Below are 18,943 nucleotides of genomic sequence, written 5' to 3' on the forward strand. Positions count from 1 at the left end.
CGCTATCACTTAGATCTCCTCTGCCATATTTCCCCAGAGAAAAACTCTTGCACCTTTACAAATGACACTTCAATTTATGTGTGTGCACATGTGTGTGTCCAACTTAAAATCCCCCTTTTTGCTTCTTGTTGCTAACACACAGTGGGTTTTAAACAGACTTCAAGAGCTGCACGGAGCCATGGGACTCTTAGCACTCTCAAAAATGAGTTAATTGCAGGATTTCAAGTAAAAACAATAAACCACTGGAGGCCCTGACAGATGCAGATGTGCTCCACGAGCCAGAAACAGACAACAGCTAATTTCCCTCCTCTTTCTAGGTGTTAACGTCGTGGCAATCAGCCCAAGTGCTTCTTGATTAGCTCATTATTAATTCATGCACACTCCCGGAACCTCAAATCACACTTAATTACAACAGTGATCCAGCGGTGACCAATATTGATGTAATTAAATAATTAGGAGTTTGCTGCTGCAGCATCCTCTTTGTGGCTGCAGGAGACGGAGAGAAAATTATGCTTTTTAGAGCACAAGTGAAAAAAGCAAACTAAGCTGATGATAAGGAGGAAGAGCGAAGGGCAAGGAGAGAACGACTGAGTGTGTATATGTGTCAAAAAATGTAAAAGACATTCGTTTTAAATGAAGAATGTCATTTGAGGTTCTTCTAGGATCGATTGAGACCTCCGACTGACCTCCACAGAACGGCACTGATAGGCAGACGGCCACATTAGAATTAATAAGAGGAGACACTTTGCTTTTTGTCATTTGATTTCTAGCGCTTCAGTTTGTTAGTCTTCTCTTCGCTCTTGAATTCACCTACTGTGCCATCAAAATTAAAATTCCACTCAACGACGCTTGTTGGGTTTTTGTGCATGTTTATTCGGCACTCTAATAAGAAGCAAATTATCATGAAAGTTGTGCTTATCCCGTCTCCTTGCCTCAAGACTCATTTTTAATATTATTCCTGTGGTTTCCTTGATTTCGACGTCGATACAGCTCTGATTATTCTATATTCAATAACTCTTCGCCTTCATCAAACACGTTTTAGAACCAACAGTTGAAGGCGCCTGAACAATAAAGAAATATAGAAAGGAATCCGCTGCTGTTCGTCTGGAAACAAGGGAGTTCCTGAACAACCTGGCTTTTTGGAGATAAGACTTGCTGATGCGATGGCAGTCTGGTTGCCTGATGATTTCCATCCCCGCGCTCCTATCTCCTCATCTATTCCCCCCGAAGATGAAAGAAAACAGTTTGCAGCTACTTACTGGGACCCTGCAACACATTAGTAGCTACTGCCATGGCCTTCAAAGACTGCAGGTCCCTGTGTGTCTGTGTGTGTGTGTGTGTGTGTGTGTGAAAGACAAAGTGAGACAGGGAGACGGAAAGCCTCGACATGAGTCCGAGCCCGAGTGTGTGCGTGTGTCAGCGTGTGCACATGAGCGCGCGTGCTGACATTCTAAAGAGGTGTAAGGTCAAGGTTCATGTCAGCTCGACTCAGCTGTCACCCCCTGAGCTCTTTATAAAATCCCCTCACAGCTCTTTCAGCTGCTGTTTGAACATCATCAATCTGGCACTGCCTGTAAACCTCAAGGCTGTGAAGGTTTTCACACACACTGTGCTGAGCTGTGTGTTCATCTGACAAATATATAAATAAATATATATATATAAAAAAATGTCTTAAATATTTGTTGGAAATGTTTGTTCGAAACTTGAAATGTTTGATACATTTCAGGCAGAATAAAGTCCCAAAAATCCAAGTAACATGTCCAAGATTCAGTCTGAGCTCTACCAACGTGTTGCATGTTGGCAGATTGTCTGTCGTGACGTTAGAAAAGCTATCATGGAGTTGTGAGTCAATCCCTGAAGTGTTACCTACAACAGGAGGTGAGCACTCGAACACGCACGAACCAACGTATGTGTCTGCTCGCGAGCAAGGGGAGGATTTAGACTGAAGCAGCTTTTAATAGGACCGGTAGGAATATAACAAGCTTACAGTGGGTTTGACGGTCTAAGAGCTTTCCGATGGATATTTTTCATACTTTAATGGAATCCATTGTGATTTCAAGATGACTAAAGTGTACGTGTAAGAAGCAAGTAATGTTTTATTTTACCTTGAACGCAGGTGTTGAAGATGTCCAATACTGTAGGATCTTTTATGAGAAAGTTCATTCTTTGTATGTTAAGGGAACTTGTGCTTTCAGATTTACATCCAACTGCGATCAAATATGTGACAAATAAGCTGCTGGACAGGTATTTCATTTAACAAAGCAAGTGAAAATGTCCCTTCTTAAAGGGATAGTTCGGGTTTTCTGAAGTGGGGTCATATAAAGTACATATCTATAGCCGATCTGTTTCCTACCGTAATCACCGATCAGCGCAGCCTCAGTTTGGAGAAGTAGAGAGCCGCTCCAGCCCAGACGCTCAGCTTTGTACTGCAGTGAACGGGGTCCAGCAAAAAAGCGAAATTAACCACCTAAAACAAGGCTCACCTAATGATGTTTACATCAGTTCAAGTGTACGTTGTATAGGTAAAATTCACATCGCTTTACATCGCCGTCAGACCGCGCTTTCTTTTGGCACTACATTTTCTCACCCGCAGAACCCCCGTATCCCTACGCATGAGCGCTAATGCGGAAGGATACGGAGAGTTAAGTTTCGTTTTTAACGATAGTAAACCTCTCGTCCAGCAACTGGGCCTCGCGCTGCATTCCGCCGCTCGCAGATCAGCTGTTGCCCAGTTGCGCTAATGCGTAGGGATACGGGGGTTCTGTGGTTGAGAAAATGTAGTGCCAAAAGAAAGCGCGGTCTGACGGCGATGTAAAGCGGTGTGAATTTTACCTATACAACGTACACTTGAACTGATGTAAAAAAAAAATTACGTGAGCCTTGTTTTAGGTGGTTTATTTCGCTTTTTTGCTGAACCCCGTTCACTGCAGTACAAAGCTGAGCGTCTGGGCTGGAGCGGCTCTCTAACTATCCCTTTAAAGTTTAGTCAGTGACTTCAGCCTTGGTTTGAAATCTACAATACTATTATATCATAGTTGTATTGATTTAGTTATTTTAAAGAAGGGACACAAGGCACATTAATTAACAATGAGCATGTGCCAGATGTGCCAGCCGTACGGGCTAATTATCATCTTGCAGTCCCTGGCAGGTCGATGGCATTAAAAACCAGACATAATTTGAGATATTGAGAGCAAAACTGTCTTTTAGAGAAATAATGTTTCAGTGTTTATCTTTTTTTTTGCAGGGATCCAATTAAAACCACCAAAATCTATGGCAGACCTGTTGTTTTGTTACAATGCCATGACATTTCGTCTGACAGAGAGGAGGGTGGTGATGAAGCTTCGACCTTGCGGAGGCAAATCATGTCTTTATTAAGTAAGTTGCTTCTGAATGAAACGGCCTTAACAATTTCACAAAGTAGTTCTTGTTTTTTTTTGTTTTTTTACAGTTTATGCTGTGCTGAGTTGCACTGGGCGTGGTAAAAAAAGAACAGAAATGTAATCAAAGGAGCTGAGAAATACCAGAGGAATGATCCAAGCTGCTCTTTGTTCTGCTGGAACTGCAGAGGTGGATGTATTGATGAAGTACACAAGAAACAAAGAAAAACTAGAACATTTACTGAATATGTTTTCATTGAAGGATACATGACAGGATTCAGCTCCTTTGATGCCTATATGAGCATTTTCCCCTGGATAGTTGAGCGTGTTTCACAGATTAGCTGTGGGATTTAGACATCAAGTCAAAGCGCAACAGGGGGTGACAGAGAAAAACAGAATTAAGACAAAATAAAGTGATCCTCCCGGGAATGGGTGGAGGAGGGGAAAGACTGGACCGCATTTGTTTCTTCACTCTTATATCGCTTTTAGAAATGCACAGAGTATTTAGGAAGACGAGCACTAATCGGAAATGGTTTCGCCCCTGAAATCACAGCAGTTTGTTCTGGCCTGATGGGTAAATCTGAGAGCATTATCCCAATGTTCAAGAACGTGAGGCTCCGAGATGAAAAGGGACAGGCAGACATGATGCTGCACGGAGGATAATAGAGAAGGCAGAAGTTAAATATGTCCAATCTGGATTGTAAAAACATTTTTTTTAAGGCAAATCTGTGCAATCCAGGCTGTACGCTTTGTGGTAATGTTCTTCTTCTGTTGCCATAGTAAAACTAACAAAGGTGGTAAATTTCAGCCCATTTCATCAAATGCAGTCAATGGACTCACGCTTCTATTTTTACACACTTTGTCACGTACAAGCACACTGACTTGTCCATTTGCTACTGCAGTATACAGAGCAACAGAAATGTTGGGTAGTTGGACGGGTCTTAAACTGGACTTTCCTTTGGAAGATACGTACGTAGAGTGTATAACTTACATTGCTTGAGTGTTTTCCATATTAGCTTCGACCCAAAGTATGATCTTTTCCTAAACCTAACTCACGACAGTCCAAACATTATGATATATCATAATATGTTAAATGTTTGTTCGGAAGCTTTATTCTGAAAGAGTAGCTGGACGCTGCATTTTATGTATTATCGCTGCACTTGACCGCGGAGCCCTTCGCGCCAACACTGAGGCAAGAGAGGTGGGTGGACTGTCGTAGTTTGAAGCACAAGGAAACTAACCAAGCTGCAAATTTGACAAGCTGGGAGTGAAGACGTGCTGTAAATGTACATAAATACAGGATGGCTATTTAGCACAGTGTACACCTTAAACACGCTGTGTTTTCAGAGTACTGAAATAAAGTCAAATGAGCTGTACCAAAATCTCGAACACATTTATTCTGAACTGAACTGCACAAGAAAAGTGCAACAGGTCAAACAGTGTTAATGGATCCGTAGCCACGCAAAACATCCTGTTTTTAGTGTCACTGCTCTGTGTGGAAACACAAGGTCCTTCTGAATTGTACAAGCTGCAGCTGAATCAGTTCGGTTGTGTATTTAGATAATAAAAGGGATTAATTAGATGTGACATTTTTATACTGACTGTGGTGATCTTTCCCTGTAGTCATTAGCTTAAAAAACGTTCCGTGTAATGAACGCCTTCCGAGTGGCAGTCGTGCTTTTTTTTAATAAGGAGTTGGTACAGCAACATAATAAAACGGTGTGATGGGATAAATGTTGCAGCGGTATTTTCTTTTTTTTTGGTCTGTGGTAGGTGTTGTTTATTCAGGTTACTATTTACCCATCAGCCTGATTCGTCCAGATTGAACGGATGAGGAATATCTGGAGGAAGGGAGTAGAAAAAATTCAATTCCCTGCTCATGTAGATGTGGCCCAGCAGGGGGGACGAATAAGACAAGTGTGAATCAAGCTGTATTGCAGCGATTGAAATGAAGTGCAATGCTTATGCTTCTCTTTCCGGCTGCTGCCTCGGTAAGTAGAGCCCTGCCTGTGGTCGCCCACCTGACAGCGTGAGGTCTGCACAGCGACCTTTTCATCGCTGACCTGAGCGGTGTTAAAACATGCCCCCAGCTAGAGGAGTCCAGGAGCAGGGATCAACACACCATGTGTACGATCCCCAACTGGGCGTTGTCACAGTCTCTCTTTTATGGAGAGCAGACTGTCTGTACTAAAAACTAAGAAGGCTGCTGCTGCATGTTTTAAGACTAATTACCGACTTTTTGCCACATCTATATATATTGATTTTGAGAGATGAGCTGCTTCTGTGCTGTATGGCTCTTGGAGTCGTGACAAGGCTGTGGTTCAGGTTTGGGTAGGTTGAGGCATAAAACACACTTCACGACACATCAGGAAATAGTTTGGGTTGAAACACCTGCATCTTTAGTTGTATGTCTTGGTTCAAAGTACCCACATTTGACGACACTAAAATGGTTGCAAACTGTTGTCTTAACTGTCATGGTTTGCTTTTTTTGGTTTTATTTTGTAGGGTTCATCCCCATGTGTCATCCCACTTCCTGTTTTTGTCTTTTTTCCCCGCCCTCATTCTATGTACACCTGTGTTTCATTTGTTCATTCACCCTTTGGTTAGTAAGTGTTTCCTTTTCTTCGCTCTTTGACAGTTTTGTTCCTGGTATCACTTTGTTGGCTCCTCCTGTTTCCTGCCCTCATGTTTTTGCAGTCCCGCCTGTGTTCCCACAGCTCCATCCTGTTTTGTAGGCTGCGTCATTTAGTTTTGTATTTCTCTTGGATTTTCCCCTTGACTGTCTTTCTTCAGCTTTGCTGCCTGCTGTTGATTTATTGGGGATTCAGCTTCTTGTTTATAAGGCTAGCTTTTCGTCACCTCTTCCTGCCAGCCTTTGTTTCCTCCGTTTGGGTACTTTTTGATATCCATAATATCGCTTCCCAGTCACCGAGACGTGCCAGCAAAACCAAATCTTTCTTACCAGACCTCGGGACACCTTCAGCTGTGCCTGTGGTGACCAAAACACGTATTTTAAACAAAATCGTGATCTCTTAATAACTCTCACCGTGTGGTTTTTGTGGCTAAACCTAACCACACCATGAGCTCAGCACTGGCACGACATATTAACAAAAATGTTTCTTGTCCTTGTCTTCACCAACTTCTGATATTTTCTACCCCAATGTCACTCACACAAAAGGTTGGTGTGCCCCTTTTCACGGGGGAACAGAAAACAAGCCTTTCACCAGAAACGGAATGTGTAGCAAAATATGGCAGACCAGCTGTGGCTTTGCTGATGATGCAACAGCCTAACTGCACTCGAGCTCCATCTCAAGTGGAAGAAAGCTCAACGTGACATCCGCCGAGGAGATCTTGTCGTGCGTGGAGAAACATTCAGGCAGCAGGAAAATGAGCGGCCCGCGACACTCTTCACGGAGGCCTTCGATACCTCTGATGGTCAGCTCTGCAAAACGCGAGCCAACGTGATGAAAGCATTGTGCAACAGTTACATAAGGTCCGTCCAGAAAAAGGTTAGGGATTGAAAGTAAGGCGCGATTCATCTCTGATGTCAGGTTGAAAGTGTTTTTTCGTTCGCTTGTTAATTTTTGCGGCTGTTTTGATCCTCTTGAAATTGAGAGGTTACACAGGAACTGTCAGACGGCATGCTGATCCGGAGCTGTGTCCTCTACCGTCGTCTCCATCTTTGTGGTATTTCTGTGTTTTGATACAAAACTTCATCATCTTTGTTTCTATATTAGTCTTAATTATACTTGTATCCTTGGAAAGAAACAGTGGAAGCATGGAAATTTGTACGGATGTTTGGCCAAAGTGGTACTGATTGAAATACAAGACACGATAAGAAATTTAACCGTAATTTAGTTTATATAGCAGTATATTGCAGTTGTCTGTGTAGTACCACTCATTTGCACATTGTGATCATTACCGTTACTGTTTGCAGTTTGGAATCTTATTAAAGTGAAAACCGCAATGAGTCGTTACTCGCCGTCATTTGTTAGATCAGCTTTTAGCTCGCTGTTAAATTGTTTTGCCACAGCACCAGAATAGTATAATGACTAGTGCTTCTATAAATACAGAAAATGTTCCGGATTGGCTCAACATCCACAATAAAAGCGGCGGAGCATTAAATGCAGTCCCACTTATCTCTGGTGTTGATTCCCCCTTTTTTTTTTTTTTTTTTTTCCCACTGCTGCGGTGTGGAGGAGCTCGGTGCTGCTGCTGTGTCCGCAGATTGCAGCGTGGAGTCTGCAGAGGGAGACAAGCTGCTGGATGCAATTACGGTGGTTCACACAAGCACAGCCGTACTAACACACTCGCGCTCGGATGGGCTAAAAAAATGTTCACATTAGCTTGTTCGCACACATTTTAGATCACACGTTGTATCTCAAAGATCAAGGAAACCTTGACTGGGAGCTTTTAGCCAAATATCACGCCGGGCTTGTTTCTAGTGATTACACACACACGGGCGAGAAGTGATTTCGGCTTTTTAAAATCTGACATGTTATATACTTAAAGTTAGCTTTAGTCTCAGCTGAAATTGCTACAATTATGAACCAAAGACAGAAGGGGAAGAATAAATGCTCTTCAAGTAGAAAATCCACCAGCCTTCAGCTAATGCGGTGGATTGGAGGGGCGGGCGATACTACAAAATTCATTCATTCCAAGTAATACAAGGCCAATATCACTGATATCAATACTGACTTTTTATCATTAAATAACAGGCGGATAACGAAGGTGTTGGCTCTTGGGGAGTCACCCAAATAATTACGTAGGTCCATATACTATGATAGATTACATGCCGCCATATAAGAATCCTACGCCGTTCACCGTTAAACTGAAAGGTTAATATGTTCGACCGTTTTCATGTCATCTAGATAACAAGATTCAAGAGGCTGAACACATCATTCCTCCTCCCTGCAGCTCCGCGTGCTCTCTGTCATGTGTTCAAACAAGTGTGTTATGACATCAAAGTTCATAACAGCTGTGAAGTAGCTCCATACGATGCTCCTCGCTGCTTTCGGCCTTCACCACCACGCGAAAGGACGGGAGCTGAGCGGCGGAGAAGCAAAGAGAAGGCTCACATGTGTTCACGACAAAAGAAGCTCCACCTGTTGATGCAATTTAAATCCGTGAACACAGTGTGGAAAACTGAAACTGAAACTGACCCTTCGTATCGATCCATTGACGCTTGGATCGATCTCCAAAAGGAGTACGTAGTGGTGGTAGTATCGATATATTTTGGGATCGATCCGCCCACCCCTCGTCGATTGTGTTATAAGATAAAACAATGACTTAAATTCTGAATGATGAGCAGATTATCCTCAAAATGAGCTTCTGTTTCATTTAAAATACCGGATACTGGAAGACAGACGAATATGTTGATGTGCTTTGTTGTCATTTAACTTACTTTTACTTCCAGGCTCAGTTGAACTGTCTGTGTAGCGGCGGTTGATGTACACGAGAAAGCAACAGAAGACGCGTTCATACGGTGGTTGATAATCAAAGCCGCTGTTTCTCTTAAAATAAAAGAAAATACTGTCAAAATCAAACCACCCACACAAGTAAATCTCATGCACTCTTGTTCCTAATATGGCTAAGAGCGCCTCTCAGCAGCCATAACATCCAAAACTGAGATAAACCGGGTGTCTACAAGCATGTAGGGCAAGGGGAGGAGGGATACATAAAACGCATGGGTGGAAGGAGAAAACGTGGGGTGGGAACATGAGTGTAATGGCATAAAAAAAAAAAAAAAGACAACAAAAACAACAGGAAAGGAGGAAGAGGAGGAAGAGAGGGAACACGCCCGGGACAAACCGGTGCCAGAAATCCTCCTCCTCCTCCTCCTCCTTCTTCTTCTTTCCCATTAAAAGTGACCCAGAGCGAAAAACCGCAGCACTCCGGGCCCCATCTCGGCTCCTTCCTCCTCATCGTCTAATATAGGTCTTAAAAGTAATTTACAGCAACATACGTGGCAGGGCATCAAAAGTGCATTTAGCAGATAAAGATGCCATTGCTGACAGAAATGTGGTGCCTGGAGCAAGGCTACAGCTCTGTATTCTCCTCTCTCCTCTCCTCACACACAGACACATGGACAGTTTTCCTCTCCGCCTCCTCCTCCGCTCTCTCCCTCTCTCTCTCTCTCTCTCTCCCTCCCCCCCTCCGCCTCCTCTCCCCTCCAAACAGTATTTTCTCTCCTGTCTTCTCTCTATCTTCCCACCTCCTTCTCTCCCTCCCCTCACCCAGGCTCCTCTCCTTCCATCCGTCCTCACTTCCGCCTACACATCTCTATCCCTATACCCCCCTCGCCCAACTCCTACTCAACTCCCTCCCTCCCTCCGTCATCCTGATTTCATGGCCGTTTTTTCGAGCTAACCATTCATCGCGGTTCCCGTCGTAGTGTTTTTTTTTTTCTCCATAATGTGTGTGCGTGCTTGAAGTCATGTTGTGGCACAAGCCTAGGATCTAATTTCCTGTTTTGTGTGGCGTGAAGCAGCCCCTCCGGACAGGACGCCAGTGTCTCATAGAGGCTTAGTTCTCCTCTAACACCTCCTTCAGCAGCGTGTGCCGACCGGAGGAGTCCCAGTTTTTTAAGACTCCGACATGACTCGACAAGGGATCAAATCCCAAGCCTCCCCCAACCAGCCCACTGATCTGCAGCCCTCCACTAAAATTTGAGCATCGGCCATTATACGTCCACATCAACCTTCTCTTCTTTCCTCTCCGGTGCTCCACACGCTCGCTTTCATCCATCCACCTCTCTCTCTCTCTCTCCTCTACTTTCACTCTCTCCTCTGCCCTCTCTCATTTGTCTCTCTCTCTCTGTAACTCCACCACCTTCCTTCATTACACACTTTTTTTTTTCCCTCCCCCTAGATTTACAGTATTGCCTTTTGGCTTCTTCGCCGTAAATACTCCCCACCATCCCTCCGCCTTCTCCTTCTTCTCCTCCTCCACCTCTTCCAGACAGTGCATGTGCTGTTGAGTTAATGGGTTCATTTTTCAACATCTTTCTTCTCCCTTTGTCTTTGACTTCATCTTGGTGAAGAGGATTAGAGATTATGACTTTCAGACGTTACCTCAAAGGTGATAATCCACCTCGAAATCGCCTCAGGAAATGTGTTTTTAAGTTTCTTCTTCTTCTCTAACAACCTTTTCCTTCAGCACACTGCATGTATTTCTACTGCTGGGAGTCTTTCTCTATGAAAACAATGAATGTGGGATTATGGGAGTTATTGTCTCACTGTTAACCACCATTGCCGATGAAAATCTATCTGACGTGAATAGTTCCCAGAGGTATCGTATTAAATTTACACTTAATCAGTGTCTGACCTATAATGTGATGTTGTCCCAGGAGTTAGAGCAACAGGCAACCAAATGAAACACACCGTTAACTTGAGTAAAATGACTTGCTTCCTCTGGGTTTGAAAGTTGTAGGAAACATTTTATCTTAAACTTGGAGAGAGCTACTAATTCTTCACTTACTTCATAACATCAATACCAGACCCTCTTATATATCTTTACAGAGTGCTGCTTCTTAGCTTAGCTTAGCATACAAACTGTGAACAGCAAAATCCGCTTGCCTAATTTTGTTCAAAGGTAACAAAATCCGCTAACTGGCATCACTAAAGGTCAACGAGTAACCCGTCATATATTGCTTGTTGATAACGTGTGGTTGTGCAGCTGGTTTTGTGCCCAAATATTTGATGCCAGGCATCCGGAAGAGACTCCAGGAAGTAGTCCGGCACTCAGCCCCTCTTACAAAAACACTCTGATTAATCAAACGTAATAACGTGCTGATAGGCTAGCATGAGATGTACTGGTAGGGGGATTTGTTATCTTCAAACACAACCAGGCTAGCTGTTTCCCCCTGTTTCCAGTCTTTATGCTAAGCTAAGCTAACCTGTTGCTTGATGGAGACATGAGAGTGGCATCGCTTTCTCTTCTCACTCTCACCAAGAAAGCGAACAAGCATTTTTCTGAAATGCTGCATCATTTAACATTGATAAGAAAGTAAAACCATACACACAACCTTTTTGAATATGTGATAAATGCTCCTGTCACAGCTTTCAGGCCTACCAGTAAACGAGAAGTACATCACTGAACCTCGCTGTACTGCACCGAACATAAAACGTGTCTTGTGTCTCCACTAGTTTCCGTCTCTCTCTGCTCCCATCTTTCCTCCGGTGTGCGATGTCTGTTGGGTCAATCCGCAGCCCCACATCCATCTCCAGCCCCCCAAAACATGCTGCTGCTGCTCAGTGTGTTTAAAAGGCACCCCGCTGGTTAGCAAAGGGATTTAGAGAGAGGAAAAACAGATCGATTGTAGAAGATTCAGCAGTGAGGAAGACAGGACAAGCCGTGCTGATAGTTTACACAACCCTTTGACTAGAACCAATGAGAAAGACAAAACAACGGCAACTTTAAATGACACATAACCATTACATACTGTAATGTGCTCCACGCCGTCTCTTTTAGAGGGTTTTTTTTTTTTTTGTTATTTACACAAAACTTCAGTGAGCGTCAGAGCTTCTGCTTCTAAATTAGAGGAAAAATGGGGCGTCAAAACAGGAAGATGAAATATTCCGCCAAAGGATTCTAAATCCGAAAAGATAAGTGAGAGAAAAAAAGGGAAATGAAGGTGGTGCAGGGGGATAAAAGGAGGAAAGGCGAAGAAAGGTGGCTTTTTATTGGTGTCAGCGTCGTTTGGAAAAGTGATGGAAATCCAGCCTGTCTCGTCTACTTATCTCTGCCGTCTGAGATGTTGTTTCTACTTCTGACAGCACTGAGACTGTGTGAGTGTGTGTGTGTGTGTGTGTGTGTGTGTGTGCGCGCGCCTGTGTGTTTATGTGCTGGATTTATTTACATGCATATTTGTGTGCCCAAGACATCCCCCCAAAATAATGTGTGAGTTTTGTGTTGTTTGTGCATGTGTGGCTGTGTGTGTGTGTGTGTGTGTTTGCAAACAGCTAAGGCTTTGAGCATCTGAGATATTTCAGAAATCTAACGCAAGCGTGATGCCCCTGCCATGTGATCAAAGAATACGGGGCTCCTTTCATTACCTTTGACGGAGGAACACATTTGGATGTTTGCCTGCTTCTCCCTCCTTCACACTCTCTCTCTCTCTCTCTCCGCCTGAAGGTAGAGGAGAGCGCTGATTATCAGAGAAACGCTGCGCATCGGAGGGCCCTTTTAACAAGGCGGAAAAGGCAGCGCTGCTTTGGAATTCAGGAATCATGAAGTCTGACTGCTGCACTGCTGATTCACGCTGAATTAGGGAAGTGTTCACGTCGACGGTTGTTTCTTCGGAAACTGGGTTAACTCATGTGCTTTCCCTTTGAAAATATACCATAACCGCTCATTCATATACTATCAAGGGATAAATGTGTCAGTGGTGGGAAGTAACTAAGTACATTTATTCAAGCACTGTTTTCAAATGCAGCTTTTAAGGCACCACTTTATACTTTTACCCCACTACATTACAAGAGGAAAAAATCTTACTATTTAATCCTCTACATGTGTTTGACGCCTTTAGTTACTGGTTACTTTGCAGATTCAGTTTAATAACAGAAGATATATTCACCAAAGATATCGTGAAGATCGTGAACCATCTGTGTTTACGTTGGCCCCCCTGTAAACCTTGTTGTTACTATGCAAATCTGTCCGCCTCCAGGCACGTGGTCACCTGGGCAAAAGAAGGTTAACCTGAAGTCTATTTCTACTTTCAGGGTTCGTACGGGTGCTTGAAATCCTTGAAAGTGCTTGAATTCCAATGTTGTGTTTTCAAGGTCTGAAAAGTGCTTGGATTTTAGTTTAAGCGCTTGAAAGTGCTTGACATTATAACTCTGTGTCTTGGCAACATTGGGATCAGACTGGATAGTTTCTTATTACAAGGAGAAATAAAATCAGTGTGTGTGTGTGTGTGTGTGTGTGTCGTCACAAATGCAGCCTGGTAGCAATAGAGAAGGATGGCTGAGGAGAAGGTGAATTTGATGCAATCTGGACTGATGACACATTCAATATTAATAAACTTTGATGAATAAGTGAAAAGCTTATAAAAGTTTATGTCAAAAAGAAAAGAAGGTCTCTCTTTGTCCCGGTGCAAGTGTACCTGAAGAACGCCAAGTGGCTTCCCTTTTTTTGGATAAAACTTTGTTCTCCTTTAATTTTTAAAGTTTTTGCTACCATGAAACATCATTTTAGATGTTTACAGCATAATACAATGTACATAATTGTGATAAAAAGTGAAAAAAATAATTATGAGTATATATATTCCTGTAGATATGTATTTTACCCCAGTGATAAGGTGCTGGAAAATGTTGTAAATGACCCTTAAAAGTGCTTAAAAAGTGCTTGAATTTGACCTTGAAAAATGTGTACGAACCCTGTACTTTAGACTAAAAGGATGAATAAACTCAGGTTTTGTCCCGTGTTGTCAAAAACAATCCAGTTGTCTTTGCAACCGCTTGGAAACGTGACTAGTGGGAAAGGTTGTCCGTTGCCACTTTAAGGACAAGATCTGAGTACTTCCATCACCTCAGTAAAATTCTCGCTGACAGGTGAATATTGAATCAGAGCATGATGCATGTTCAAGACAGCAGGGTTGCGCAGGGAATTTTGAGAGTCTGACCTTCAGCCGGAGAACCATCCGCATCAGCTGGGCCTGAAGTGTCCTGAGTCTCCACCAGCGTCAGGGACGCTGTGCTGTCTGAAATCAACAAGACAATACTAAATTATTCAAAGTACTCTTGATGTCATTTCCATTTCATATCATTAGATCGAAACTATACTGAAACATCTATGACAGAGGCTTTTAACATAAGCTTGCTGCAGTGTATCGCGTGGAGGAGGAGCTTTTTTTACTGATTATTTTAATCATCATATAGAGGCTCTTATCTCTGAGGACAAATGAGCTCGGTCTATCCGTTCTCCCTGTTACTTGTATCTTACATGAAAAATTGCGTTTCGTATTTTGCGGCGACTCTGATCCTTTGATGTTCGCCATGTGTCATTTTATGATAAAACTACATTAGTTATGCATTATGAATAACCACCAGCCTCCCTCAGCCAGCAAACATGAACACATTTGTACAATTTAATGGAGCCACTGTGTTTTTGTTATCATACAATATGTCCCAGAATGAATATTTCACTCTGGTGTTTTAGTCTTCCTATAATATAAAACCAATCCGATAAAATGTGCTGTTTAACTTACTCTTCGTTTAAAGAGCAATTTACGTTCTAATGACCCTTCAAAAACTAGCATATCTAGTTAATTGGCCATCTGCACTCTGTCTATAGGATGTTCCAGTCAAAAGCATATAAAAAATATGAAAAGGCAGTCTCATGAAGGCATCTTGAACCATGAAGGTGGCTGTGAAGTCAGCGGTTCATAAATCATGTAGCGCTTTAAGCCACAGCTGTAGCTTCTATTGTACTCTGATTAATATATTTATTCTACACCGGGTACGTTTCAAGTGCGTCTGCAGAGTGAGGAGCAGGGAAAAGAAAAGGAGGAAGTCGAGGAAAAATGAGGCGGAGGAAGGTGAAATTTAGCGAACTGGAGAAAAGGGAACGACTAAAAGGAGTCGGATGAGGATGAAGTTAATGAAGCCTTTTGTCGGCGAGGTGGTGGAGAGGTGGGGTTCGCTGCCAACGTCGGCTATAACGGTGGTTATTTTGAGACGGACGAAGAAACAAGCAAAGCACGTCCAAGTTCATTACACTAAACTTTGTACAGAAGACGTGTCATTTAAAAAAGAAAGGAAAAAAAAGGCGGTCTGTAACAAAACCATCGGGAAAATGTTTTAACTTCCGTCTCATGGAGCTTGTGGGTTTACTGAGGGACTTACCGGGTTTCGAGTGATGACTGAAAGACAATGGTAACACTGAGTAACTCACACCACAGCCCGGAACATGTGCGTTCATCATAAAAGGCAACTCTCAGAGCAACACTACAAGTTGACTTAGTTCTTAGCAAAGACTGCAAATGAGAAATCACAAAGTACACAGTGGAGTTTTTCATGGACACCAGGAACCCGCTCTGTAATTAATGCAACACATCGGTAACAAGCCTTGAGGCTGCGCTGCCTTGAAGCACTGAAGCTGTGATGCAACTGACAAGTTTTTGTGGTAATGTGACACCGTATCTTTCCTAGGAAATTAAATTAGAATAGAAACAGACTGAAACGAACGGCAAAACTTACATATAAATAGGGATTTTTTTGTTGTTGTTGTATTCAATGAAATGGCTCCTCAGGCAACGGCGCCCTGCGTGCTACCCAAGATGTTTTGTAGAAACTTTTTTTTTGTTTTGAAGGCTAAAGGTGGGCAATAGTGCCTTAAGTAAAAAGCCCTGTACACAGGCACCGTCAAGTTCAACTAAAATAAGACAAAACCTGTGAATCTAAATGAGATAATAGTCGTTTTATTAGCATTTTTGTAGATGAGCCGCAAAAGAAATCAACAACATACATATAAAACATCTTAAAAAAGATAGGATGATACAGGCGAGTGTTTGTGTTTACATTCATTTAAAGCAACATTATGCCAAAACTGGTATTTTTGGGCGATTTGGTGCACCAAATGTTTGAGAGCACAATTCACCCTCTTGCCAACGACTAAGATCCTGTATAAAGGACCGTTCAACCTACTGAGAACATTGCAGAGCCTTTACTGTGATACTAGACTGCAACAACAGGCATTTGGGGTGGACAGCGAGACTAAAAGAGACACCATGTCCCTTTATTACAGGTAGTGTACAGTCATTTTTTTCCTTACACTTAAAGGTAAACATATTTTAAGGCGTAACAGTCTCGTAATTGTGCTTTAATAAGCCAATAACCACTGTAATGTTCAGCCCACAGATGGTTCTGGTGAGGATCCTCTCGCCTTTTGACAGCTGCCAGGATATCTTAGTCTGAGCCGCCACCAAAAAAAGAGCTGTGTTCAAAAAATCGCAAGGGCCTTCACTGATGCTGGCACGCTGCTTCAGGTTCAGATGGGCAGATAAAATACAAACTGGGAAGTCCGGCTCCAAGGCTTACGAGGTGCCAAGACACTGAATTAGATTGTAAAATAATCTGATCTCCGTCTCCAAGTGTGTCTAAAACGTTACGTTAGCACAACAGGGAACACTCCATACGGTAGTCCTTCTTTAGGGGAACTCGCTGTAATTGTTTGGCAGGTGCAATACGTCGGGTGCTGCTGCAGCAAAAACTAGGCCAGGAGCAACTTTTTGTTCCTGGCCCACGCTGCCGTTGTTATTGGACGCAGTGCTGTGGTTGTTCTGGACGTGGCTTAAAACTTTTTAGCAGATTGTAAACATGTAGAAGTTATTCATTCGCTCACTTACACTCTCTCTCACACTAAATTGCACACCAGAGCCGCCGGTCTGTTCTTGGAGTGGAGTGATTCCCTGTTTTTTTGCCGACGGGGCTTGGAAGTTTCACTTTGATGCGATGCTCAGAAATAAATCATCTTGAGAAACTCGACCACGTCAGCGGCTCGAGCAAACCAAAAAGGTGAGTGCACGGTGCGACGAGAGGTACTTCTCCCACAATTCTTGGTGCGCTCATCTCCACCGGTGAAGTGGAAGAGAGACAGAGCAGAGGCCGGGGTTATACCTGGGTACTTTGGAGGGGATCATGTTGGATTGTCTGAAGTGGTAGATGAGACTTTACCCAAGGGACTCCACTCATCTCCTCTCCTCAGCTCCTCTCTGCTGCCTGTCAGTGTCTCAATTTCTGCAGTTTTCTTTTTTCGCTTTCGCTCGGCCCTGAAATCCTTCTCTCCTCCCGCTCTGTCCAGTTTTCTAGCACCACAGAGACTGTTACCGCTGTCACATAACAACTTGACCAAATGTTTTTTTACTTACTTTTGCTGGAGTAAGCAGAGTACTCATTAATGTTCCATAGCTGTGACAATGTTTGGGTAAGTGGATGTCAAAGCAGTGGGTGTTTTTAGTGTAGTCCCAAATGTTTCAAGACTGCTCGCTCTGTAATTTAGCTGGAGCTGTGGATGTATCTGTTTCTCTTTCGCAGGAAAGCAGCAGTTTCAGAGTTTGTTTTTGAGCACGATGTTAGGAACCTGTTCAGACAGCAACTGAGCAGCAGTAAAGTTCAAAGAAAACTTTTTGTTGCCTCAAGCCATCTCTGTGAGCACACATATTGTTATATCAATACAACCATTTGCACAGCACAGGTGTTCAACCAGTATTCAAGGGCATTTCTTCCCAGACAATTTTCCTCATATAAAATTATGATAGGCCAACAATCAGACCTGAATTAGATGAACTAATGTTAAGTTTGTGGAGAGCAGGACAAGACAGAACTAAACCAATCAGAATGAATGCAAACCACAGATATGTTGAAACTTTACATTTATTTTGTAACTTGACTACTTTGTGACAAAGCTGTGCTAATGCTCTGTGCTTTGTTAGGGCTCGGAAAAGATCCTGTTCTGGCTTCAAGTACCTGTTTTGGTTGCCACACAAACATGGCTGGAGATATTCGGACTTCAAACTGTCTGTCTTGGGCTCAACTCCTGATCTTCCGGACTCTGAATTGTCTTCTTTAAAGAAGATAGACGGATTATCTTGGTTTTTACAGCAACTAAATGGACACTAATGAGACAGGAAACACCAATCCCTTTACGGAGAATGGAACAAAACAATGGCGCTGCCCCGGCCGCCAATGACAGCGTGACATATTCTCTTTTGAATAAGCTCGACCAGTAAACGTTCACATGGGGCCTTCTTTACTGACTGAAACAGATCTTAAAGGTCAACCTAGTAACTAAAGGTTTGCTGCACATACTCAGGTGAGAATACCAGTGTGAGAGAGTATTTGTTTGTCGCCACAAATACAGGTGTAACTTGTCTCAAGATCTCTTTAAAAGTACCCAATGGTGACAATTTTAAAAATGTTGAAATTGCAGGGTCCCTTCTTAAAAATATTCAGTTTTCACACTTACAAATGTTGAAACACAGTCGAGAACTGAGGTCACTGGCTTGGTGGCCTTCTCTAACTCTAACCACGAGATTCGACCAGATATGTGTCATCTGCGTTACGGCTCCGATCCGGTTTTGCTCCGCTGTCCGGTAACCCCCACCAGTTGCGATTTGAGTCCGCTACAGCGCAGTACAAGCGGGAGTTCCCGCGATAATCATATAATCACTCGCGACCTCAGTTATAGGTATGTGTTGTGTATGTGTAAAAAGTGTTGCCGAGCAAAGGATTAGAAGAAGAGCTTGTGTTTGTCTCTTTTTTGAGATTTGAGTGTTTTACTTTGAAAGCAACCGGATGTCATATTGTTGTTTCTGTGCTTGACTTCCTGTCTGCTCGGTGCTAAATTCAGCTTAATTGCTGTGTCGTGCTCCGGCATCCACCAGAAATAGAAGTCCTGCATATTTGCACCTAAGGGCTTCTATTTCTGGTGGAGCTGGGACGGAGCACATACGCAGCGCGCCGGACCTGGTGGAAGTTAACACATAGACTAAAGTGAAACCAATCAGCTCCGCTGGCGTGGTGGAATCTAAAGGTAACTCCCCTCACCTTCCAATACGAAATTTA

The 18,943-nt window shown here is 43.0% G+C and overlaps 1 protein-coding gene across 2 annotated transcripts in view; it reads right to left on the bottom strand.

Annotated features, from left to right (window-relative positions):
* Positions 1 to 18,943, bottom strand: part of LOC115581182 (netrin receptor UNC5C-like) — a 382,877-nt gene that overhangs the window by 219,652 nt on the left and 144,282 nt on the right. For both annotated transcript variants that reach the window (XM_030416078.1, XM_030416077.1), the window contains exon 4: positions 14,002 to 14,079. In XM_030416078.1, the coding sequence (XP_030271938.1) occupies positions 14,002 to 14,079 (78 nt within the window). The remainder of the gene's footprint in view (positions 1 to 14,001; positions 14,080 to 18,943) is intronic.

This window comes from Sparus aurata, chromosome 5 (assembly GCF_900880675.1).
Source record: "Sparus aurata chromosome 5, fSpaAur1.1, whole genome shotgun sequence".
Classification (NCBI taxonomy): domain Eukaryota; kingdom Metazoa; phylum Chordata; class Actinopteri; order Spariformes; family Sparidae; genus Sparus; species Sparus aurata.